This window comes from Rattus rattus, chromosome 15 (assembly GCF_011064425.1).
Source record: "Rattus rattus isolate New Zealand chromosome 15, Rrattus_CSIRO_v1, whole genome shotgun sequence".
Taxonomy (NCBI): domain Eukaryota; kingdom Metazoa; phylum Chordata; class Mammalia; order Rodentia; family Muridae; genus Rattus; species Rattus rattus.
The window spans coordinates 3372213-3399275 of record NC_046168.1 but is presented as its reverse complement, the minus strand read 5'-3'; the positions used below and the strand labels follow the sequence as shown (position 1 = coordinate 3399275).

General features: G+C 40.6%; 1 protein-coding gene across 1 annotated transcript in view; it reads left to right on the top strand.

The window, feature by feature from the left end:
* Lars1 (leucyl-tRNA synthetase 1) overlaps window positions 1-16941 on the top strand; it is a 48352-nt gene extending 31411 nt beyond the window's left edge. Inside the window, exons 23-31 of the mRNA XM_032885400.1 lie at window positions 75-165; window positions 1342-1482; window positions 2365-2505; window positions 2903-3013; window positions 4901-5011; window positions 7328-7432; window positions 8928-9023; window positions 10031-10163; window positions 16570-16941. Coding sequence (XP_032741291.1) covers window positions 75-165; window positions 1342-1482; window positions 2365-2505; window positions 2903-3013; window positions 4901-5011; window positions 7328-7432; window positions 8928-9023; window positions 10031-10163; window positions 16570-16775 — 1135 coding nt within the window. The 3' untranslated portion in view covers window positions 16776-16941. The remainder of the gene's footprint in view (window positions 1-74; window positions 166-1341; window positions 1483-2364; window positions 2506-2902; window positions 3014-4900; window positions 5012-7327; window positions 7433-8927; window positions 9024-10030; window positions 10164-16569) is intronic.
* The last annotated feature ends 10122 nt before the right edge of the window (window positions 16942-27063 follow it).

The following is a 27063-nucleotide window of genomic DNA, read 5'->3' as shown; positions in this document are numbered from 1 at the left end:
ACGATAATAATATGAAGTTCATAAAATATATAGTTGCCTTTAAACTGAATAGATTTTCTTTCCCTATTCAATAGTGAAATGAATGCAGGAATTATAAAAACAGATCAAAACTATGAAAAGATGATGTTTAAAGAAGCGTTGAAAACAGGTTTTTTTGAGTTTCAGGTATGCTCTTCTTTTGGGGTTAACTATGGAAGCATTAATGGTCTATTTCCGCCTTTTCCTCCTTGCTATGAAGTAATTGCATGTCCAAAGTACAGACTGACAATCTTTTCAATGAATTTCTAAGTTTTCTGATAAATTGTGATTCGAAAATAGTTTTCTTTATTAATGTGTCTGTGGTATCTACTTAGTATAGAAAATTCTGCTCTTATTTTACTTCTTGATCATTAAGGGGGGGTCCTCCTGTCTCCAATTACATATATGTCAGCCTGGCTGACTGCGCACAGCATTTTGAATTGGTAACTGCGAAGGCAAAGGTGTGACTAATTACCATTAACATGAGAGCAAATGCTGTCGGAGTTTTTCCACAAGGTGTCGCTGTTTTTCCAAGTTTGGCATTTCAAGGGCCACATGTAGCTTTACTCAACCAGTTTTGTAAAATGTCACATTGGGATTTATGTAACTTGGTTTTTAGATGTGGTTAAATAAGGCCAAATGCTGAGCATAGAAATCTTGCATTTATACCCTTTTATGTTAATGTTGCTCTGGGCACTGCTCAAAGCCTGACCTTATGAACAGTTCAGAGGTTCAGCTTTATTTCTCACTGATATAGACATAAAGTGCCTTTAAAGAGGGAGGGGGTGAGGGAGGAAGGGAGGAAGGAAGAAGGAAGGAAGGGCTCAGCATGGTGGGCTCGTGCCTGTATTCCTAGTACTTGGAAGACTGTGATTGCCATGAGTTTGAGGTTAGCCTGGATTAAAGACCATACTCATGAAAATGAGGCAGAGGAGACCTAGGGCACACAGTAGAGCCCTGTCTTAGACACTCCAGACCAGGTAGACAACACAAACGAAATTCTCATACTGGTTTTTGTTCTCTTGTGGAGAAAAATTGAAAATTTTCTGGTTTATTTTAATTCCAGGCCTTGCATGTGGTAGGCATGCGTTCTTGCTACTTAGCTACATTCCCAGTCTTCTTTCTTGAGAATTACTAATATAAATGCATGATATTCTCTCAATAGAAGATTGTTTTTATATTGTAGAGTTTAGAAAATAAAGTGAAACATTTATCATAACTTTTATAAAACTAATCCTTAATGCATTAAAACAAGAAACTGAATTTTTCATCTTCACTTTGAAGAGAATGAGGAAAATGACAAACCATTTGAAATTTGTGTAGGCTGCAAAAGACAAGTACCGTGAACTGGCCACAGAGGGGATGCACAGAGAGCTTGTGTTCCGGTTTATTGAAGTTCAGACAATCCTTCTGACTCCATTCTGTCCACATTTGTGTGAGCACATCTGGACACTGCTGGGAAAGGTATGCCGTTGGGTTTAAACTGTCTTGGGGAGTATGGTTTGGCCTCAGTAAGTAAGTTTTGTGATACTGTTATTCCTTATGAGAAGTTCAGGAATAGTAATAGGTTCATCATCATAACTCTAACAGGTTGAAAAGTTCATGCAAGACTTTGTACATTGTACATGTACGATGTATATGTGTTAAAATATGATCATATGCCTGCTGTATAATATTTAATTCCCATGTGTATTTGAATTATGTTCAGATATACATTTGAATGCATGTGTAATTGTGTTCTTCCAGTAGTTAAAAAGGTGGAACTAATTTAGGGAGCTGTAAATACCAGAAGGAAGTGCTTATAGACAGAGATGTGAGGGTATGTTTACATAAATGTTCTTTTTAGTATAAACTCCTGGCACATAGAGGGCTGCATGTGAAGGATGGCATGTCAGCAGTCACAGTGTGAGTTCAGTTACCTCTCCTAGGAGATTGGCCTGTTTCAGGTTCCTTTAGTCATGAGCACATGCAGACATGTGCTAGTGATCTATATGCTGTAAAGCCATACTTTTAATACTGAAGGTATTAATAGGATAAAAACCGAGAGCATGTGTAATTTATATAATAATGATTAAATTTAGGCAAATTAGCATTACATAATTTTCTTTGAAAGTGAGCATATGTGTGTGGGTATTAATATGCTTGTACAAATGGATGCTAATTAAGAATGTAGAGTCAGACTTCACAGCTTGAATTCTAGGGAACATTAGATCAGGGACTGTAGAAGTGTGCTGTGTGTAGTCAGGTTTGAACTTGGGGCACACGATTACAGATGGTAGCTGTGGTGTGAAATTGTAAGCAGGGCCTGGAAAGCAAGTGTTGTTTAATCTCTCTCTTTTTTAAAAGCCTGATTCAATTATGCATGCCTCATGGCCTGTGGCAGGTCCCGTGGATGAATCCCTGATTCGTTCCTCACAGTATCTCATGGAAGTAGCACATGACCTTAGATTACGGCTCAAGAATTACATGATGCCAGCTAAAGGGAAGGTGATGTTACCCTTTAAACAGTTTTTGTTTTTTTTTTTTTTAAAGAGATCATTCCTCATCATGAAAACTAAGTGATTGAAATGGGTAGTGCTGTGTGTACTGTGGATACAGCTCTGACACTTTAACTTAAAGGTCTGGAGCATGTATGTTCTTACTGTTAAAGGTCTGAAACATGTATGTTCTAACAGTTAAAGGTCTGGAGCATGTATGTTCTAATTGTTAAAGGTCTGAAACATGTATGTTCTAACAGTTAAAGGTCTGAAGTGTGTATGTATATTCTAACTGTTCAGGGTCTCTGCACGTATGTTCTAACTGCTAAGTGTGATGGTCTAGGTAATGGGTGTTCTCATCTTTGATTACATAAGGACTCATGTATTTCTTTTCTTCTCCTGTGCAGAAGACGGACAAGCAGCCAGTTCAGAGGCCCTCACACTGCACCATCTATGTGGCAAAGAACTACCCTGTCTGGCAGCACATTACCCTGACAACCCTACGGAGCCACTTTGAGGTGATGCTGCTCTCTCTCAGCATTGTCTGCTTGAGATATTTTTGGTTTTAGGATGTTAACAGTATGAGGGAAGGAACAGACAGGTGGCCTTTTTCTATTCTCTCCAGGCAAAGAGCATCCTTTGTTATCCTTGGTAGTTCAGACATGGATGCCAAGAGAAAAACTACCATCTTTTAACAGTTCTGAAGCTTTTTTACAAAAAATATATTAAACCTAGTTGTTTGTAGGTAAAAGGTGTGTTTTTTTCCTTTTTCTGCATTTATAGTTAAAATGGTGAAGCGCGGGGACGGAATTTACCTTTTGAATTCATTGTGACTTTAGCGGTGATTGGATTCATAAAGGCTCAGCTTTTGGAGCATTGTAGCATTTGGAGTAAATTGAAGCTTTGCTCTTTACTACTTAAGAGACTGCTGCTTACTTTGTGATTGCCCATGGGATGGTCTCAAAGATGTCAGCTCAGTATCTATGAAATGAAACAGTTTTGTTTGTAGGAAGCTCAGTGCTTAATTTAGGTTGAACTTTTGCTCTTGGGTTTTTTTTTTGTTGTTGTTTTTTGTTTTGTTTTGTTTTTTTTTTTTTTTTTGGTGTGCATGCGTGCATGTGTGCGTGCATGTGTGTGTCAGGGCAGGGGGCAGGGTCTTACTGTGTAGCCCTGAGTGGCTAGGAGCTTGCTTGTAGATCATATAGGCCTTGAGCTTGCAGAGGTCCTCCTGCCCCTGCCTCCCAAATGTTGGGATTAAAGGTGTGCCACTACTCTTGGCCCTAACTTTTCACTTTTCTTTTTCTTTTTTGAATTAGCTTTTCTCTGTGTAGTGCTGGCTGTCCTGGAACTCATTCTGTAGATCAGGGTGGTCTCAAACTCAGAGATCCACCTGCCTTTGCCTCCCAAGTGCTGGGATTAAACATGTGTACCATCACCACCCACTCTTAAGTTTTCTTTTTTTAAAAAAGTAGTTATGTGTATGACTGTAGTAGTATATGTATATAATTTTAAGTATATATTATCTGTATGTATATATGTATGTATGTGAACCTTTTTTTTGACAAAATTATATTTTTAGCATGAGAAACTAGAGAATCTTTTTTTTCACATTTGCAAGGGACAGTATTTTTTAAAAATAAATATTTATTTACTTATATATGTTAGAGCTTTGTCCACATACATGTCTGCACACCAGAAAATGGCATTAGATCCCTTTATAGATGTGAGCCATATAGCTGTTGGGAAATGAACTCAGAACCTCTGGAAGAACAGCCAATACTCTTAACCACTGAGCCATCTCTCTAGCCCAGTGTTCAAACAGCAGTCGTATTTCAGGGCTGGAGAGATGACTCCTGCCAAGGATCTGAATTTGATTTCTCACCACCTACGTCACACAGCTCACCACTGCCTGTAACTCTAGCTCCAGGGAGACTTGATGCCTCTTACCCCTGTGGGCACCTGCTCATATGCACATACAAACGCATAATGGGGGGGATCTCCCCCAAAGTAGTCATGTATGTTTTGTATAAGAAATGTGTTGCTTTCCATTTTAATATGACCAGTGAAATGGTAAGATCTTTGAACTTGAAGACAAGATCTTTATATGCCTACATCAGTCTTTTACTAGGTAAGCTTGTCTCCAGGATGGGCTGCTTTTATTAAAGAAGATAAATACTCACACACCGTTTTTCTCATTTGAACTGACAAGTGTTGTGCCTCTTCCATCAGAGGGGAAGGTCTTCTGCCCTGTCCACTGAGCTTGTACTTTATGATGGTGGGACCTTCTCTAACGGCTGGCTGAGGCCTCCTTCTGTACTTGGTACAGTTCCGGCAGCCATGCCTGTGGTCTTGCCCCATTTTTTTAAATACTTCTCTTTACACCCCTCTCCTGCTCCCATTTTTAGGCCAACAATGGAAAATTGCCTGATAACAAAGTCATCGCTTGTGAACTAGGCAGTTTGCCAGAACTGAAGAAATATATGAAGAAAGTTATGCCGTTCGTTGCCATGATTAAGGTAGGCATGTATGGAAGTGGGACAGCTGTGCTCGCTTGAGAACTGTTTAGTCAGGACAGGAGAGGGAAAGGGACAAAAGGCTTCAGACAGTCTCCCTCAGTGACACGCTAAGTAGCTCTTTTAAGTCAGTGATTGAGACATGAACAGTCAGATTTCAATTTACCTGTAGAATTGCTGCTATGAGAAAATATGCATTCCAGAAGAAAATTAAGCTTAGAGTTGGTTCATTGAATTATTGCCATGTTCTGCCTTCCTTCCTTCCAACTGTGGGGAAGATACCTTCTTTTGCTTATGTTAGGGTATTATCAGTTGATCCTTTGCCTGGAACCACATTTCTACATTTCTGTGGCTTAAGCTGAGCAGCATGAATGACAGTGATAATATGTGCTTAGATTTGAGTCAGTGAATGGAACAGTGGCTTGATGTTTTGAGCTGGTAAGTTCTTTGTTATCAAAGAGTTGAGTTCTTTAGGATCTTGGCGTCAGATTTTTCTTTTCTTTTTTTTTTTTATATATATAAGTACACTGTAGCTGTCTTCAGACACACCAGAAGAGGGCATCAGATCTCTTTACAGATGGTTGTGAGCCACCATGTAGTTGCTGGGAATTGAACTCAGGACCTCTGGAAGAGCAGTCGGGGCTCTTAACCACTGAGCCATCTCTCCAGCCCTTTCTTTTCTTTTTAATTAATTAATTAATTTTTTTTGAGACAGGGTCTCACTATGTAGTCCTAGCTAGCCTGTAACTCTTATATGTAGATTGGGCTAGCCTCATGCTCACAGAGATTGACCTGCCTCTACCTCTTTCTTTTTCCCCTGCCCAAGACTTGTTGACCTGCCTCTACCTCTTTCTTTTTCCCCTGCCCAAGACCAAGTCTCTCTGTAGCCCTGGCTGTCCTGGAAGTCACTTTGTAGACCAGGCTGGCTTCAAACTCAGAGATCCTTGTACCTTTCTCTCTGCTATTCTGGGACGAAAGGCGTGTGTCACCATGCCCAACAGTAATATATTTTAAAATAATATTCTTCATTTGCCAACCAAAAAATTAGTAGTTTTACAAATGTTGAAAATGATTGATGAATCTGGGAATAAGAAAATAGATTTCTTGCACCGGGAATGTGGCTCACGTGGTGGGGAGCTTGCCTAACATGTCCAAAACTCTGGGTTTAACCCCCAGCACCACAGTAAACCCGATTTGGTGCATTCCTATAATTCCAGTACTTGGGAGGTTGAAACAGGGGGATAAGAATTTCAAGGACTCCTTAGTGACATAAGTTGAAAACAACCTGGACTGCATGGGAGCTTGCAGCTCTGAAGAGATTGGCTTTCTAGTACTTTTATGGAAAAGGAAATAGAACTTAGGTGTTGTCTTACTCCATTTTCTGCTGCTATAACAGAATACCACAGACTTGAACCCCCCCCCCTTTGTGATGTTGGCAATTAAATAGAGTGCTTTGCACATGTTAGGCAAATGTCCTACCACCAAGTGACATCCCTAGCCAAGGCTGGATAATTTGCTTAAACACTGGGAGTTTATTTGGCTTGTGGTTCTATAGGTAGGGAAGCTAAGAACCGCACTGGCACCTGCCTGGTTGCCTTGTGCAGCATGTATGGACCATCAGTGCCTGACACTCCGTATGAAGGCTCCATCTGCCTGGTGGCTGGTGGCGGAACAGTGGATAGGAGGGATAGTGTGGGACCACTGTCCTGCGAATAGAGCACATTGCATCACACAGCTGTAGTGTACTTAGGAAGTTGGGCTGCTAAGGTTATGTTTTGAGCAGCAAATATTTAATGTAGAAGGAAATTAAGAATAGGAAATTGTCTTTTGAATATTACAAGATTATCTGGATACCTATTTAGAATTATGGTGTCAGTTTTTCTTTAAGCTTTGTAGGAATATCTTTGGGAATTTTAATGTTTGTTATCTTGGAAAATTAAAAAAATTATTAGCTCAAGGGATTTTTTTAATGCCTTTTTGATTCTTTTGGTTTGTACAGTAAGTTATCTAAATAAACAACTGTTGAACTACATTTATTTTCAACACCTGAAAACCCCACAACTACTTTATTTTCAACACCTTCTAGTCTTTTCAATACTACCTTAAAATCTCATCTTGTTTTAAATGGCAATTATTCTGAACAAGTAATTTCATTAACTAGCAAAAATAGATAAGGGAAACCCATGAGTCAAATGCCTTTCCTTTACCTGCTGAAATGTAAAGATTTTATCAGCTGAAAGAATGATTAATTAGGAAAAATAAATTTCTTTTTAACATTTCTGTAATGTGATTTTGTTTTGAAAACCATTCGGCTATTAGGAAAACATGGAGAAGAAAGGGCCGCGAGTCTTGGATTTAGAGTTGGAATTTGATGAGCAGGCAGTCCTTATGGAGAATATAGTCTACCTAACCAATTCTCTTGAGGTAAGAGGGCCAGGGATTGTGGTTAATGACTGTGGTTTTCTTTAAATTACAGCCTGCTAGGATACTTTTCTTTTTTCTTTTTTATGTATTTTATTTTATTTTTTTAAAGATTTATTTATTTATTATATATGAGTACACTGTCGCTGTCATCAGACTCACCAGAAGAGGCCATCAGATCCCATTACAGATGGTTGTGAGCCACCATGTGGTTGCTGGGAATTGAACTCAGGACCTCTGGAAGAGCAGTCAGTGCTCTTAACCGCTGAGCCATCTCTCCAGCCCCGCTAGGATACTTTTCATAAACTTCTTTTATATTTAGTACTTTGACCCAACATATTATTAATAAATGTTTTTGAGATGAAAACAGATGAATGGATATAAAAGTTGCAGAAAGAAAATGATCTGTTATCTTATTCATTTATCAGTTATCTTATGTATAACACATGGACTGTATGTGGCTAGAGATTCTCCCTAGATTGTCTTTAGAGCAGTCAGAAGAAGTGTGTGTGTGTGTGTGTGTGTCTGTGTCTGTGTCTGTGTGTGTGTCTGTGTGCGCGCGCGCGAATGCACACAAAACAGAACAGAACAAAAAAAACAAGAAAACTGAAAAGCTCACAAACCAGAGTGACACCTTTTATTTAGATGCCTTAAAAGCCTTTCTATGTTGCCGCATTCCGAATTGTCCCACCTTCAGACCTCAGAGTCACAGAATTGGCTTAATTATATTCTGTGGTCCTGGTGCATTTTCAGTTACAACTTACACAGGGTCTAAAAATGCTTTCTCTTAGCTCAGGCAAAAGGAAAACTGAATTGCTTTAGAATACTCTTAGAAGACTCATAATGTGGTTTTAATGATAATAAAGACACTGAGAACCATGTGGGTTTAATGACTGAGAACTGTTCCATGGACTACAGAGCAGAAGGAGTGGTCTGCAGGAGAGTTTAATTTATTTGGTATTGCTGTGCATTTGTTGCTGGTTTTTGAACCCAGAGCATCATGCTTGTTAGCTTATTGATCACGAAGTCAAAGATTGGATTGCTCATGTATATACATTCATGTAGGTCAGAAACTGTTGAGGTCTTTCACGTGAACGGGAGGCATACACCTTAGAGGCATTTCCTTGGGGATCTGCAGTGTGTTACGTGACTGAACTTTTCTGTGCTTATGTAACTTCTCAAATGATAAACTTGGGAGCTCGTGCTTGTGTAGGTGGAAGGCTTTCATGCTGCTTTCCTTCTTACGTGCCGGGTGGATGCCAGATTCCAGTATCGAAAGCGCCACACCCGACTGGATAAGGGACAATGCCACCAGACAGCTAAGACGAGTGCTGATAACAGATGGTAGATTTCATTTAACATTAATAAGGAAAACAATAAAATTGTACAGACCATTTCCTATTAATTGGCGAAGCCATTGTGCTCTTAATGAGATGAGGTGGTGATTAATTTCAGTCATATTAAGTGCTACTGATGATGTTTGTTTCCATCCATGTAGCTGGAACATATAGACGTCAAGTTTGCCTCTGAAGCTGAAGATAAAGTCAGGGAAGAGTGCTGTCCTGGGAAGCCACTTAATGTTTTCAGAACAGAAGTAAGTTGGAGAAGCCATATTGAATCCTTGCCTCTTAGGCCTACATGAGACTTGGAGGTCATTACAGCAATGGCTGTCATTTATAGGTGGAGGGCACTGAATACGAAGGGTTGGAAATGGGGCTGGGTGGAGGTGTCTTAGAGGTCCAACTTGTGCAGTACTGGTTATTCCTTACTTTATTCCTGTGGTAGTGTTAGTAATTATTTGTAGTTTTAAAAAACAAAGCAAGATGTTCTAAAATCGATTTTTATTGAAAAAAAGGCAAAAACAATCTAGGTGTCCTATTTTGACTTTTTAATTGCTATGCAAGGCTTTTTGTTTTTTGGTGTAAATCAAGGAAGAGCATTTTATCTTAATTAGTGTAGGAATTATATTTTTTGGTCATTATTGGTGGAAGTATAAAGGTCTTACAGATTCTATTGAGCCTCCAAGAATCCATTCAGATTCAGCTACAATTAAGACCCCACTAGAGGATGTAGGGATGAGGTTGCTCTGACCACATTTAATTGAAAACAGGTCTGTTTTGAAAGAGTAAGGGAACCACAGTCTTGGAAACCTTCTGATATTATCTTTCTGTGATGATTCTCATTGTCTCACAGTGTGGCTTGCAAAAATGCAGTCATTTTGGGAAGAAATGAATAAATGAAATAATGTTCATTATATAACATGGGGATATGGAAATCATTAAAGTGCTTCTTCCTGTGCCTGACCTATCGTCAATGGTAGAACAGATGATGGGAGTGGAGGAGAAAATGTCCTTAGTGTTCTGATGTGTTGCTATGGCGTGTTATGTGTTAGTATGTGCAGTTGTAACCCATATACCAAGGCATCTTGGTGCAAACATGAACTTAGATAGTTTTTCTTTCGGATTTTACTGTCCTGGTCATAATTTTAGAATACAGAATGAGAAATGTTTTTAATGGGTTTAGAAATGTGGTAGAGATCGCCCTTGTTTTTTGACAGTATTCAAATTTGATGTGTCATAACTTGTATTTTTTGTGTCCTAGCCTGGTGTGCCAGTTTCCCTAGTAAATCCTCAGCCATCCAGCGGGCACTTCTCTACCAAAATCGACATCAGACAAGGAGATAGCTGTGAGTCCATAATCAGACGCCTGACGAAAACGGACCGAGGAATCAAAGGTGAGAGGCTTTCCTTGAAACTCCCACTTGCAGAGCTGGCGTATTGATGAGTTGTACATAGAAAGGACAGCGGAAGCTTGCTGAAGGACGGCGGAGCGGAATAGCACTTCAGGAAGAGAATTGGTCCCAGAACCAGAGACCTGGATTCTCTTGGGCTTGCTTGGGGCTAGGTGGTTTCGTGACTCTACTCAGTCACTTTATGCACCACGCTCATTCTCTTTCAATGTCATGGGTACACTGGGTTAGATTTTTTTCTCCGTATCCTAGAATACTGGTTCTAAAATTAGAGGTAATTCAGAGTTAGGAACCATATAGCCTTCGTATTGTAGACTAAGCTGTCCGCCTGGGTCTCTCCCGAGGTAAGAGGAGAGAGAGTAGGAGTGTGTGTGCTTTCCATGCATTAGCACCCACGTACAGTTTCCAGTGACAGTGTCCTCAGCATTTCCCCACTGATGGTTTACAGTGAAAGTCATCAGCATTTCCCCTCGTAGATAATGAAATGGAGGCTCACAGAGGTTGAGGAACTTTGCTGAGTTTGTTTAGCTGGAAAATCTCAACGTGGGATTCAAACTGTTTGACTCCAAAGCTTATATTTTCTCTTTTAAACAGTGTTTCTCCAGGCAAAATACATAAGCAATCTCAGTTTCTGATGTAGAGTAAGAGTGTATTTCCTGTGATTAAAGTCAGTACAGACATCCTCCCCACTGCCTTCCAGGGTCTTACTGTACAGTCCTGGCTAGCCTGAAGCTTGCTGTGTAGACCAGGTTTCCAGAGATCTGCCTGCCCCTGCCCCTGCCCCTGCCTCCTGAGGGCTGTGGCTTCCCTTTTCAGTATTCAGTGTATTAGTTTTCTTGTTGCTATGAAAAAGCAACTGACAAGAAGCAATTGAAGGAAGGAAGGAATTGATTTTGGCTCTGGCTTGAGGGTGGCAAGGCCTTGGTGGTAAGGCCAGCCCTCGGCTGTTATAGCAGGATCCTGAAGTGCTGGTCACAGTGCGTTTGCTGTCAGGAAGCAGGAGGACGAACACAGCCGCTCAGCCATCTTCCTCCTTTGTCCTTCTGAGTGCATGGGCTGGTGCCGCCCACATTCTGAGTAGGCCTCTCCTCATTTACACCCCTCTGGAGCTGCTCTTACAAGCGCAGTCAAGTTAATGAAGGGGAGATGTCACTCTAACTTGGTCCTGGGTGAATATGAGGGCAGGTTAGTGTGTCTCCATTACTTTTCTTCAGAATTATTAAGACTGACTAACGCTAAGATTCTTTCTTTTAGATGATACCTATCTTGCCTTCTTCTCCCATCTGCCCTTCCCCCTTGCTCTGTGTGTGGGGGAGTGGAGGGCAGTAGGGATAGGTGTGTTTGCTTACTATCAAGCCCTAGGTGACTTGTAACTTGCTATGTAGACCAGGCTGATTTTAAACTTGTGGCAGATCTGCCTCTGCCTTCTAACTGCTGGAATTACAGATGTGTGCTCCCAGGACTGGCCTTCTTATTTAATTTATTCATTTCTTTGCAGTGCTAGGTTTTAATTTCAGGTTCTTATACATACGAGGCAAGGGGCCTCCCACTGAGTTCTATCTTCAGTACATTCCTTTAATTAATTTGCTGTGTATGTGAACATATAGACATGCATGTAGGTCAGAGGACAGCTGTCAGGTCATCAGGCTTACGTGAACATCTATACCTACTGAGCCATCTTGGTGGCCCTCTTCCTTTTGATAGCAATCAAAAGCGAACTAGCCCGGGTTTGATGTCACATGAGTGTAGTCCCAGTATGGGGGAGCTGAAGTAGGATGATCACAAGTTTGAGGCCAATCTGGAGACTAGCCTAGGATACACAGTGAGAGCCTATTTCAGAAAAAAGGAACTGGATTATTTATTTTAACTGGATAAGCTTTTCCATAAATTTCCTCTTTTAAATTATTGTGTGATATGTGGGGCTGAGTTTCACCTTCCATGTTTACATGGATTCTGAGGATCAACCTCACGTTGTTGTCAAGCTTGGGCAGCAGGAGTTTTTATCCACTGTGCCATCTCACCATGCCAGCATAAAGCTTTACTAAAGATATTTATAAATCCCAACAATAGCCTGACTTATGGAACTATATTCAGAGTGATCATTCTGTTAGTGTAGAAGACTTGAGTTCATTCTCGCATGTATTTTGTGTTCTGTTCCTGTTTCCTGTCTTGGACATCTGTTAAGAGTCTGCCTTGTGTGGTGTCTGTAGGAACAACGTATATTCTGTATATCCCGCACTGCTGGTTAGGAGCTTCTGTAGTGGAAGGGTTGGGGACTCAGCTAGTGCAGCACTTACTGACATGGGAGGAGCAAGAGCTGAGGCTGTAAGAAGAGTGAAGATTCAGTCCAGGGCCTGGGGGAGGTGAGGAGTCCAGCTGTGGTACTTATGGGCACACTGATAGGGAAAATGCTGTTCAGGTGGGCCTTGTGCAATCAAGGAAAGTGTGTTGGGTGGAGGAGGGCGCTCACTGGGTTTCACCAAAAGTGTAATTACCCACAGTGCACTAGCTAAGGCGTTTTACTATTTATAGGCGTGGCTTTAAACTGTAGTAAAATACTTGTAATACAAATGTACCAGTTTTCCTTTTTTGGTTTGCTTGAGATAATCACTAGCTCAGGTTAGCCTGGATTCTAAGTGTGGCCCACCGTGTTTGGCTGTTGGGACCATTTTTTTCAGGTCACTGACTGCATCCATGCTGTCCAGCTAAAGTTTCTCATAGTCCCAACTGAAGCCCTGTGCCTGCTAACCTGTTGCCTCTTCTTCCTCTCTTCTAGTCCCTGTGACCCCTCTTCACCTTTCCACCTATTCTGAGTACTTCTCGGAAGTAGGATTGCTGTATTGAGTTTTAAAGATTAGATGCATTTTATTAATAAGCTGTATTTTTTTTTTAAGCCATAAGCTTTTTTTTTCTTGTTTGGCTTTTTGTTTTGTTTTGTTTTTTGACTCAGCCCTGACCTAACTGGAGCCCTTTTCCTACCAGGGCTCCTGAGTAGCTGGAACTACAGGCATGTGCCACTTTACCCAGCAGTATCTTCCTTCCTTCCTTCCTTCCTTCCTTCCTTCCTTCCTTCCTTCCTTTTGTTTTTTTAAGATAAGGTTTCTCTGTGTAGCCCTGGCTGTCCTGGAATTCACTCTGTACCAGATTGACCTTGAACTCACAGATCTGTCTGCCTCTGCCTCCTGAGTGCTGGAACTAAAGGTGTGTTCCACCACTGCCTGGCTGTTTTCCCCTTTTCTTGTTAAGCTTATTTTACTAAGCAGAATGTCTCCCATGGCTTGGTGTGGGGAGACAGCTGTCTGTAAATTAGCGCTGTGCAGATGGGAAGGCCTGAGTTTGTATCCCCAACACCTACATTAAAACGTTTTTAAAAAGCCAGGTGCAATGACGTATGCCTGTAACTGGAATGCCTAAGGGTGTGTGTAGACAAATGGGTTTCAGGTAGCCGGCCAGTCCAGCTGAAGTAGCAAGCTCAGGTTCAGAGAGACCCGTTCTTAAAATATACTAAGGTGAGGAGTGTTAGAGGAAGGCGACCAGCATCTGACCTCTGGTGGTGAACGTACCCATATACATGTGAACACATGCACATACCCTCCATATACACATACACACATGCACAGTTTCCCAGGATTCATCTGTATTTTAAAGATTATTTATTTATTTATTTGTGTATGCGTGTGCCTGAGTTATGTATATGCACCAGGGCAGATGTCCATGGAAGCCAGAAAGAGGGGTGGGGTCAGATCTCCTGGAATTACAGGTGGTCACAAGCCACCTATCACGAGTGCTAGGAACTGAATCTGGGTCTTCTGCAATGGCAACAGTGCCTTAAGCATTGCGCCATTTTCGCAGCCCACATAGGTATTTATTCTGTTTCCTTAGTGAAATACCATGGAATGGTAGATATGCCTTTGGAACAAATAAGCAGGGCTTGAAAATCTGGAGAAATGTAGGAAGCCATGTTATGCCTTCTCATATTGTATTGCTTCTGTTTAGTCTTAATCAGATTTCATAATAGGAAAATCTTGTTGCCCCCTAAAGACATTAGAGTGGCCTTTAAAGAAAGTGGGTCCTTACTGTGAGGTTGTAGTATACTAGAGGATGTGTCTGTGCATTGCAAACTGTATTGTGAAGTGGGGACAGGGAGATGCCTCTGTGAGCGAAGGCATTTGTTGCCAAGCTGATCGATCGCCTAAGTTTGGTTTTCATGGTGTGGTAGAAGAAGAGAAACTTCTTTCACAGATTGTCCTCTGTGGCGTGTGTGCACACACTCACAAATCAATGAATAATTTTTAAGTCAGCATTCCGATTAGGCACTTGGTGCCCTGACTGAGCTCCTCAGCAGTGTGCTGGCATTGCTTTCTCTCTGTTGTCTTCTCACATCGAGTCTCTGGCGTGGTTCCTATCTCTTTACTCATACCGACTGTGAATAATGCACAGTGGTTTAAGTTTGCTCTTAAAAACTGCTGTAAATTTTGGAAAATGGATGGCATTAGCAAATTTGAAGTTGACATTCGTGTGAGAATCCACAGAAGGGATCTAACCTTGATACTCTCCATAGGCCCTCGGGTTGCTTTGATATGTACATACTGGATATGCGGGATAGAAAAGCAGTTCAGTACCATACTTCATAGTCTGTATGCCACACTAGACAGCAAGCAGTCCAGTTAGTGCCGATTGTGTTGAGGGTGATTATGATCTAGGCACAGGACGCACTCAGCTCAAATGGTCATTTCACTCCACACTGGTCATCTCTTGATGATAATGACTTTAAATCACTCACACCCAAGCCACGTGTGAACTCATAACCTGGAGGTGAGGCTCTGTTGTGTTTCATCAGTCCCTAGGGCTTTTCAATCGCTCTTATCTTTTCTCTAAGTGCCTTAAACCTTGTGGAGTTGCAGACTTAAATTTCAACATTTTTAGTGATGCGAGAGATGGAGGATAAGAACAGATAGGAAGGCCACTAGGAAAGCCCAAGAATTTATTGGCAGTAATGAACTACATGGCTAAACATCAAATCAGATGTGTTTTGTCACTTAGAAGCCCGCTTGAGTGTTAAGGTTTCTTTGAAATAGTTTGAATTAGATTTGGTTGAAATGCTGAGGGAAGACTGTTAGAGAGAGAGCTGTAGTGAATGTATAAAGTCTGCTGGCAGAACTTATTACTGTATCTACAGCAACACTCGGTGCCACCGATGCACAGATGAAATGGCAGTCGCTGTTGCCATGAATTGGATCCACCCAAATACAAAGGCCGTGGTGAGACCCTGCTGCCTTTCTCCTAGTTTAGTTTTTAGGGCTTGTGCCTTGTCTTGGAGCAGGCTGTGTAAGGTCTCTGCAGAGGCTCTGAGCACTCCCAGGCACAGTTTGCTTTTTAAGGCAGATGCAGGTAATTGCTCTGTAAGCCCTGAGAGCTCTTCTTTAAACTTGTAACTTTTCTGTCTTTGTTTCCCAGAGAGAACAAAATGCCTGGAAGACTTATACTCTGGATATGGCTGCCAGCTGCATTAACGTCTTCTTTTATCTCTTATCCCTTACAAAGCCAAGCTTTGTCCTCTTGAGACACCAGGAGGGAATGCAGCTCACAGACCACCCAGTGATCTGCTTTAGAAAAGCTTAGAAGTAATGTAGGAAATGTGTTTTGGGGAGGGACAGGTGAAGCACAACTGGCCACACTGCTTAGAACTACACAGACCTAGAACGAGCTTTTGTGGTTTGCATAAGTGTTTTCCCACCAGATGAAAACGGAATTGTTTGATGTTGAGAAGTCTCAAAATGGCTTACATAAAAATTTTTTGACCTGATTGTTAAATAATAAATTTATTCATAGGTCAAGTTCTTGTTTGGCTGTTATTTGTGTTGTCATTTTTGCTTTTAGTCAGGAACCATATTACCAGTCTGCACGACAGCCGACCAGATGCAGGTCACATTAGAGTGGCTCTCAAAGCTGCAGCTTCTTTTGCCCGTTCCTCCTCCTCTTGATTCTCACCAGCTTATGCTACAGACACTGCTTACCTCTTGAGCAAAAGAAGAAACAGATAGTGCTGTTTCTCACAGTGATTGGGACTTCTCTAAAAATAGCTCAGAAAGGTCCTTTGCCAATCTGAGAGCATCCTGGAGCAGCAGAGGCTTGTTGAAGCATGCAGAGGTGACTTAGACCATAGTCAGCACTTGAAAAGACACCATCCGTCCCCCCTCTTGGCTCACACTGTGAATGTGTCACACAGGACCTAACCTTTGCGGCTCAGGCGTGAGGCTGGAAGGGGATCACTACGTGCTAGCTTTGCTTCTGCACTGGGTCCTAAGATCGGGTGATGAAAATGCTTGTGTGGCTGCTGTGTCCATGGCTATCTGTGTAAGTGCCCACGTTGTTGTCTCTTCTGCTGTAGATCTCTCCAAAGTGAAACTCATGCGCTTTGATGATCCTCTGTTGGGGCCTCGACGAGTTCCAGTCCTGGGGAGAGAGCAGAACGAGAAGACACTCATTTCTGAGAACGCCATTTTCCACGTGGACCTAGTGAGCAAGAAAGTTCACCTTACTGAGAACGGGCTGCGCGAGGACATCGGTGACACGATAGTCTATCTGGTTCACTGAGACCATGCAAACAGAAAAGTCAGGATGGTTAGAGGGTGCTTCTGCTCTGAGACTCTCAAGCTAGATCTAAACAAACTTCATTTCTAACTGCTGGGTTCTGTATGTAATCATAATTACCCCAATTCTTTCATTTCTAATCTAATAAACTAGCAGTTTTTCACCTTTGGGCCATGTTTGTTAATTATTTTTAGTAAATAATTGCTGTTCCCTAGGAGTTTTTAATCTTTATACAGAGGTGTCAGGATGCCTCCTTCTTGGTCTGGTTTTGTTGTTTCAGATAGGGTCTCTCGCTTTAGCCCAGGCTGGCCTTGGAAGCTATATACCCTGGAGCAGGAGTTAAAGGCCATTGGGAGCCAGCTCTAGAAATTGAACTCAGGTCCCCTGAAAGAAAAGCAAGTGATCTTAACTGCTGAGCTATCTCTCTAGCCTGCTTCTTTTTCTTTTTCTTTTTGTTAAATAGGTAAAAGACACGGTTTGAAAGTCAAAACTATATCAATTCACAAAAGTCTTATTTTTCCACTTCATAGCTAAACATTATTATTTAATTTCTTGGTTATCTCTTCTGTGTTTCTTTCCAAAACAGGCAATTTATTTATATTTCAATTTCATTTTTTCTAATACAAATAGTAGGAGGAAGCATTTTCTATACAATATAAATATCTTTTTTAAGAATTAAATATAAAATTATTTTATACTCTACTTTTTAAAGTTACCAACATAACCTGAGTATGTTATCAGACTTCTCTTTCATGCTTTCTCTTCTTTGTCCCTAACCTGCCCCTCTTCTCCTTCCTTCCACCTCACTGTGTAATGTTGGTACAAAGGCTTACTTGCCTAGTCTCATAAATGAACACGTACCTTTGCAAATAATATTCTGTAGACTTTGTTATGAATGTATAGTGAGAGAATGGAGAGGCGCATCATTCAGCAGCACACAGACTTTCTGCCTTATTGAGGACCCAGGTTTTGTTCTTGGTACCCACAACTACCTACAACTCGAGTTTCAGAGGATCTGACACCCTCTTCTCACCTTAGGGTCCTCAATGTACATAGTGTGCATAAACTGATACAGGCGCGTGAGCGCATGCGCACACACACACACACACACACACACACACACACACACAGAGGAAAATAATAAATAGGTCTGAAAAGAAAGGAAACATGGTGAACGACCTTAGGAATATGCGGTACATAGTTTTGGAAGTGTGTGTTCAGAGTAAGTTTGTAGATGTGAGCTCGCTTATGGGTTCAAGGGTTGATGTACTTTTGTTAGCAAAAGGTTCTCAGGTCCCTGGGAACAACAAGTACAAAGGCTCCAAGAGAGGCATGGAGATACATGTGGAAGCAGAAACAGCAAGGAGGCCCCACGATACTGGTCTGGAGCTGAGGAGAAGGTGATCTGCTGCCTGTGTTGTCAGGCTGTTAGGTGAGTGGAAGAGACATTATGTTCACTGTAGTCAGGTGTGTGGAGGAGCAGGGGACTGACAGGGAGCAGGCCTCACTCCCAGCTCCTGAGCCTTGTAGATAAGAACTGAGAGGTAAAGGCAGATGGTGTTTCTTTGGTAGACGGTGCTCAGGATGGGACATTGATGATTAGGAACCAGAAGGAATTTGCAAACAGGTAATTAAATGGAGTCTTCTCATAGGAGCTCTTAGATTCTAACTAGATATTTTAACTTAATAGTGGAGTGTCACTATACATTTTTGAAGCAAATGATACAGTTTTATTTTCATATTTTATTGTTTTTTTTAAATTTTATTTTTCTTGGATATTTTATGGATTTACATTTCAAAGTTATCTCCTTTTCCCCTCTCCCATATCCCCTACCCCTACCCCTGCTTCTATGAGTATGCTCCCACCCACCCACTTCAACCTCAATGCCATGGCATTACCCTACATTGGGAAAATGAACCTTCACAGGACCAAGGACTTTTCCTCCTATTAATGGTGGACAATGCTGTCCTTTGCTACATATGTGGCTGGAGCCATGGGTCCCTCCATGTGTACTCATTGGTTAGTGGTTTAGTCCCTGGGAGCTCTGGTGGGGTCTGGTTTGTTGATACTGTTGTTTTTTCCTATGGTGTTGCAACCCCCTTCAGCTCCTTCATTCCTTTCTCTAACTCCTCCATTAGGGTCTCCTTGTTCAGTCCAAAGGTTAGCTGCAACCATTTTCATCTGTATCAGTAAGGCTCTGGCAGAGCCTCTCAGGAGACACCCATATCTGGCTCCTGTCAGCAAGCACTTCTTGGCATCAGCAATAGTGACTGGGTTTGGCTGCATATGGGATGGATCCCTAGGTGGAATAGTCTCTGGATGGCCTTTTCTTCAGTCTCTGATTTACTCTTTGTCCCTGTATTTCCTCCTGTGAGTATTTTGTTCTCCTAAGAAGGACTGAAGCGTTTACACTTTGGTCATCCTTCTTTTTGAGCTTCATATGGTCTGTGAGTTGTATCTTGGGTATTCCAAGCTTTTGAGCTAATATCTACTTATCAGTGAGTACATACCATATTTGTTCGTTTGTGAGGTTACCTCATTCAAGATGATATTTTCTAGTTCTATCCATTTGCCTATGAATTTTATGTAATCATTGTTTTTAAATAGCTGAGTAGTACTCCATTGTGTAAATGTACCACATTTTCTATATCCATTCCTCTGTTGAAGGACATCTGGGTTCTTTCCAGCTTCTGGCTATAACGCTGCTATGAACATAGTGGAGCATGTGTTCTTATTATATGTTGGAACATCTTTTGGGTGTATGCCCAGGAGTGGTATAGCTGGGTTCCTCAGGAAGTACTATGTCCAATTTTCTGAGGAACCATCAGACTGATTTCCAGAGTGATTGTACCAGCTTGCAATCCCACCAACAGTGGAGTGTACCTCTTTCTCCACATCCTCACCAGCACCTACTGTCACCTGAGTTTTTTCTTAGCCATTCTGACTGGTGTGAGGTGGTATCTCAGTGTTGGTTTGATTTGCATTTCCCTGATGACTAAGGATGTTGAACATTTCTTTAGGTGCTTCTCAGCCATTCAGTGTCCCTCAGTTGAGAATTCTTTGTTTAGCTCTGTACCCCATTTTTAAATAGGGTTATTTGATTCTCTGGAGTCTAACTTTTTGAGTTCTTTGTATATATTGGATATTAGCCCTCTGTCGGATGTAGGATTGGTAAAGACCTTTTCCCAATCTGTTGGTCGCTGTTTTGTCCTATTGATGGTGTCCTTTGCCTTACAGAAGCTTTGGAATTTTATGAGGTCCCATTTGTCAATTCTTGATCTTAAAGCATAAGCCATTGGTGTTCTGTTCAGGAAAATTTCCCCTGTGCCTATGTATTTGGGGCTCTTCCCCACTTTCTCTTCTATTAGTTTCAGTGTATCTGGTTTTATGTAGAGGTCTTTGATCCACTCTGACTTGAGCTTTGTACAAGAAGATAAGAGTGGGTCAATTTGCATTTTTCTACATGCTGACCACCAGTTATCCCAGCACCATTTGTTGAAACTGCTGTCTTTTTTCAATTGGATAGTTTTAGCTCCTTTGTCAAAGATCAAATGACTGTAGGTTCATTTTTGGGTCTTCAATTCTATGCTATTGAGCTACCTGCCTGTCTCTGTGCCAAAACCATACAGTTTTTTATCACTATTGCTCTAATGAAGCTTGGGGTCAAGGATGGTGATTCCCCTAGTTCTTTTATTATTGAGAATAGTTTTTGCTATCCTGGGTTTTTTGTTATTCCAAATGAATTTGCGAATTGCTCTTTCTAACTCTATGAGGAATTGAGTTGTAATTTTGATGGCAAAATGGCCATTTTTACTATATTAATCCTGCCAATCCATGAGCATGGGAGGGGGGGGTCTTTCCATCTTTCGAGATCTTCAATTTCTTTCTTCAGAGACTTCAAGTTCTTGTCATACAGATCTTTCACTTGCTTGGTTAGAGTTATTTGGGACTATTGTGAAGGGTGTCATTTTTCTATTTTCTTTCTCAGCCTGTTTATCCTTTTGATTTGTTTGAGTTAATTTTATATCCAGCCACTTTGCTGAAGTTGTTTATCAGCTTTAGTAGTTCTCTGGTGGAATTTTTGAGGTCACTAGTATACTATCATATCTTCTGCAAATAGTGATATTTTGATGTCTTCCTTTCCAATCTGTATCTCCTTGACCTTTTGTTTTCTGAATGCTCTGATTAGGACTTTGAGTACTATGTTGAATAAGTAGGGAGAGAGTGGGCAGCCTTATCTAGTCCCTGATTTTAGTGGGATTGCTTCAAGTTTCTCTCCATTTAGTTTGATGTTAGCTACTGGTTTGCTGTATATTGCTTTTACTATGTTTAGGTATGGGCCTTGAATTCCTGATCTTTCCAGGACTTTTATCATGAAGGGGTGTTGAATTTTGTCAAATGCTTTCTCAGCATCTAATGAAATGATCATGTGGTTTTTATCTTTGAGTTTGTTTATATAGTGGATTACATTATATTGAACCATCCTTGCATCCATGGGATGAAGCCTACTTGATCATGATGGATAATCCTTTTGATGTGTTCTTGGATTCAGTTTGCAAGAATTTTATTGAGTATTTTTGCATCAATATTCTTAAGGGAAATTGGTCTGAAGTTCTCTTTCTTTGTTGGGTCTTTGTGTAGCTTAAGTATAAGTGTAATTGTGGCTTTATAGAAGGAATTACATAGTGTTCCTTCTGTTTCTATTTTGTGGAATAGTTTGAAGAGTATTGGTGTTAGGTCTTCTTTGAAGGTCTGATAGAATTCTGTACTCCTGCCCCCCCCCCTTTTTTTTTTCCAGTTGGGAGACTTTTAATGACTGTTTCTATTTTTTTTTAAGGGGTTTTATCTGATTCTGATTTAACTTTGGTACCTGGTATCTGTCTAGAAAATTGTCATTTCATCCAGATTTTCCAGTTTTGTTAAGTGTTGGCTTTTGTAGTAGGATCTGATAATTTTTTTAATTTCCTCAGTTTCTGTTATGTTTCTCTTTTCATTTCTGATTTTGGTAATTTGGATACTGTCCCTGTGCCCTCTGTTTAGTCTGGATTTATTTTTCTTGTTAATTTTCTCAAAGAACCAGCTCCTGGTTTTGTTGATTCTTTGTATAGTTCTTTTTGTTTCTGTTTGGTTGATTTCAGCTCAAGTTTGATTATTTCCTGCCACCCACTCCTCTTGGGTGAATTTGCTTCTTTTTTGTTCTAGAGCTTTCAGGTGTGTTGTCAAACTGTTAGCATATGCTCTCTCTAATTTCTTTTTGAAGGCACTCAAAGCTATGAGTTTTCCTCTTAGCACTGCTTTCATTGTATCCCATAAGTTTGGGTATGTTGTACCTTCCTTTTCATTAAATTCTAAAACATCTTTAATTTCTTTATTTCCTCCTTGACCAAGTTGTCATTGAGTAGAGTATTGTTAAACTTCCATATGTGTGTGGGCTTTCTGTTGTTTTTGTTGTTATTGAAAGACCAGCCTTAGTGATCTGGTGATCTGATAGGATGCATGGAATTATTTCAATCTTCTTTGTATCTGTTGAGGTCTGTTTTGTGACCAATTATATGGTCAGTTTTTGAGAAGGTACCATAAGGTGCTGAGAAGAAGGAATATTCTTTTGTTTTAGAATAAAATGTTCTATAGATGTCTGTTATGTCCATTTGGTTCATAACTTCTGTTAGTTTCACTGTGTCTCTGTTTAGTTTCTGTTTTTATGATCTGTCCATTGATGAGAGTGGTGTGTTGAAGTATCCTACTATTATTGTGTGTGGTACAATGTATGCTTTGAGCTTTAGTAAAGTTTCTTTTGTGAATGTGGGTGCCCTTGCATTTGGAGCATAGATATTCAGAATTGAGGGTTCATCTTAGTAGATTTTTCCTTTTATGAGTATGAAGTGTCCTTCCTTATCTTTTTTTTTTTGATAACTTTGGTTGAAAGTCAATTTTATTTGATACTATAATGGTTACTCCAGCTTGTTTCTTGGGACCATTTGCTTGGAAAAAAATTTTCCCAGCCTTTTACTCTTAGGTAGTGTCCGTCTTTGTTACTGAGGTGTGTTTCCTGTATGTAGCAAAATTCTAGGTCCTGATTATGTGTCCATCCTCTTAGTCTATGTCTTTTTATTGGCAAATTGAGTCCATTGATGTTAAGAGATATTAAGGAATAGTGATTGTTTTCTGTTATTTTTGTTCTTAGAGGTAGAATTCAATTTGTGTAGCTATCTTCTTTTGGGTTTGTTGCAAAAAGATTACTTTCTTGCTTTTTCTAGGATGTAGTTTTCCTCCTTGTGTTGCAGTTTTCCACCTATTATCCTTTGTAGGGCTGGATTTATGGAAAGATATTGTGTTTTGTCATGGTATATCTTGGTTTCTCCATCTATGTTAATTGAGAGTATATAGTAGTTAATTGAGAGCTGGATGTAGTAGCCTGGGCTGGCATTTGTGTTCTCTCAGGGTCTGTATGACATCTGTCCAGCATCTTCTAGCTTTCATAGTCTCTGTTGAGAAGTCTGGTATAATACTGATTGTTCTGCCTTTATATGTTACTTGACCTTTTTCCCTTACTGCTTTTAATATTCTTTCTTTGTTTTGTGTATTTGGTGTTTTGACTATTATGTGATGGGAGGAATTTCTTTTCTGGTTCAATCTGTTTGGAGTTCTGTAGGCTTCTTGTATGTTAATAGGCATCTCTTTCTTTAGGTTAGGGAAGTTTTCTTCTATAATTTTGTTAAAGATATTTACTGGCCCTTTGTGTTGGGAATCTTTGTTCTCTCTATACCTATTATCCTTAGGATTGATCTCATTGTGTCCTGGATTTCCGGGATGTTTTAGTTTAGGTGCTTTTTGCTTTGCATTTTCTTTGACTATTGTGTCGATGTTTTCTATGGTATCTTCTGCCCCTGAGATTCTCTTTTCAGTCTCTTATATTCTGTTGGTGATGCTTGCATCTGTGACTCCTGATTTCTTTCCTAGATTTTCTATCTCAAGGGTTGTCTCCTTTTGTGATTTCTTTATTGTTTCTATTTCCATTTTTAGATCCTGAATGGTTTTGTTCAGTTCCTTCACCTGTTTGGTTGTGTTTCCCTATAATTCTTTAAGGGGTTTTTGTGTTTCCTCTTTAAGGCTTTTACTTGTTTACCTGTGTTGTCCTTTATTTCTTTAAGGGAGTTATTTATGTCCTTAAAGTCCTCTATCATCATGAGTTGTGATTTTAAATCCAAATCTTGCTTTTCTGGTGCATTGGGATATCCAGCATTTGCTTTGGTGGGAGAACTGGATTCTAATGATGCCAAGTAGTCTTAGTTTCTGTCGGTTAGGTTCTTTTTTTTCTTTTTTTTTTCTTTTTTTCGGAGCTGGGGACCGAACCCAGGGTCTTGCGCTTGCTAAGCAAGTGCTCTACCGCTGAGCTAAATCCCCAACCCCCTGTCGGTTAGGTTCTTGTGCTTGCCTCTTGCCATCTGGTTATTTCTGATGTTAGTTGGTCTTAGCTGTCTGTGACTGGAGCTTGTCCCTCCTGTGGGCCTGAGAGCCTGTGAGCCTGTGATCTTAGGAGGGAGAGCACTCCTGGCAGACCAGCTCTCTGCAGGCAGATTTTGTGTCCGAGGGCTGTGGGACAACCCCAGCTGTGGGCACAGATGGAGCTTATTGTTTTTTTTTTTTTTTTAGAAAGGGTTCCTCTGTGTGTGTAGTCCTGGCTGGCCTGGAATATTTGTAGTCAGGGTGGCCTGGACTCGGAGATCTGCCATCTCTGCCTCCCAAGTGCTAGGATTAAAGGTAAGTACTGCCATGCCTGGCTTAATGTTTTAATATTTTGATATTCCCTTTGAAAATATATTCCCTTTGATATTCTTAAGAATATGGGCTTAGGCACTCATATCTCTGGGTCTGAAGCTAGCCTGGTCTACAGAGTGAGTTCCAGGATAGACAGGGCTGTGCAGAGAAACCCTGTCTTGAGAATCCCAAACAAAAAAATGTATGGACTTAACACTAGTGGCTTGTTCAGTTTTTCTTCTCTTCAGTGTCTTGGATATCACATTTATATTGGAGCAGTAGTTCTCAACCTTCCCAATGTTGTGACCCTTTAATATTGTTCCTCATGTTGTGGTGACCCCCCTACCACCACCATAACATTATTTTCATTGCTACCTTATAACTGTAATTTTGCTGCTTTTATGAATCATAATGTAAATATCTGTTATTCAGAATTCTGATATGCAAACCCTGTGAAAAGGTCATTCAACTCCCAAAAAGGGGTTGTAACCCACAAGTTGAGAATCACTGTTAAAATACCCCAAACTTGGGGTATTATAAATTAAGTTTCTAATTGTTCACTGCTATGCTGTACACAAAGTCTAACTAATTTCATGTTAAAACAAAACCCTAAAGTAGAGTAGAATATTACTCTTCTATGGGTCTTGACGAATGTAATAAAGGAATGCTTATTGCATTTCCAATTTGTTCCTCTCATTTCTTATGATGGTAAATTGAGAGGGGTGCTGTTTGGAGCTTTGCTACTAGCTTCACAGATCTTCAGAACACTTGAACTGTAGCTGGACCAGAGCTCCACGTGCTGTAACCAGTTTACATTCCAGATCTTAAAGACTCAGCATGTAAAGAATGCATTTATCTCTAACACTTTTTAAAATATTGATTGAAGGGGCTGGAACAATGGCTTAGTGGCTAAGAGCACTGGCTACTCTTCCAGAAAACCAGGTCTTATTTTTAGGAATCACATGGTAGGTCACAACTGTCAGTGACTCTGATACAAAGGGATTTGTCTTAGTCAGGGTTTCAATTCCTGCACAAACATCATGACCAAGAAACAAGTTGGGGAGGAAAAGGTTTATTGAGCTTACACATTCACATTGCTGTTCATCACCAAAGGAAGTCAGGATTGGAATTCACACAGGGCAGGAAGCAGGAGCTGATGCAGAGGCCTTGGAGAGATGTTACTTACTGGCTTGCTTCCCCTGGCTTTGTTGTTGTAAAAATATAAAAATAAAAAAGTAATGGTGTCTTTTACCCCACTAGCTCTGGCACCATAGTGTCCCAAGATATCTACTGGTGGAAACACATCCCAGCCGCACACTTTCCTACACTCAAACCCTCACATAAAAGAACACACAACACAATAACCTTACGTCCAATTGATAAGATATAATTGCCCACTTAAACATACAAAGCCTGGTACCATCCATCCCTTAGGAACATTGATAACAACCTGTAAATACACAGAGCACAATTTCAACATCACCTGCCATGGCTTCTCACCCTCTCCCTGTCTCCTCTGTCCTGTCTCTTCCTCTCTGTCCTAGTCTCCTTCTCTTCCTTCAAACTTCTCTCCCGCCCATCCTTCCTTCTCCTCCAATGACAGGCCTCCTTCTATCCTGTACCTGCCCCTCACCTGTACTTTACAAATTCAGTGGGGAAAAGGTTCTGGTGAAGTCACCTGATTCCTGAGTACTTGACTAGGCAGCTATTCTTGGGGAGTGGAATTAGCATCAAAATACAGATAACTTCAGGGCAAACCACAACATGGCTTGCTCAGCTTGCTCTCTTATAGAACCCAAGACTACTCACAATGGGCCAGGTCCTCCCTGCTTGATCACTAGTTGAGAAAATGCCTTTAGTTGGATCTCATGGAGGCATTTCCTCAACTTAGGTTCCTTTCTCTGTCATAACTTCAGCTTGTGTCAAATTGATATACAAAACCAGTCAGTACAGGATTTGACACCCTCTTTTGGTCTTCTGTGCACCAGACATGTACTGAGACAGACATTCATGCAGACACAACACTTTCACAGTTAAAAAAAAAGAAAGAAAGAAAGAAAAAGAAGAGATTAAATGCCAACATAGTATTGTCTCACATTTATTGGGTTAAGTTGCCTTGCTTCTTTGTGCTTTTTGTTTCACTTGACAAACAGAATTTAAAATACCTCAGAATGTATTTCTATTAGCAACATGTCTAGGGGTTTGTTGAAATTCAGACTAAACATTACTTTCATTGAACCATTTGAAGATAAATTATCTCAGTTTGTTCCATTTCGAGACTTGATAAATTCCAGGATTCCCCTTGCCAATGATAGTTTGTGACAACTTCCAGGGCTTTCTGTTCCAGAAACACCTTCCTGGATGTTATTTCCAAAGCTTTCAGTGCAGGCCACGTCTCTCTTTTTAAAAAGAGCACTCTCAGAATGTTCAGTTGTGAAGACTTTGGATACCTCTGTATCCAAAGGGAGAAGGCCCATCTGAGTTAAAGGAAACCCCTTCACTTTTCCAGCCATGTATGATGTGGTTCTTTTA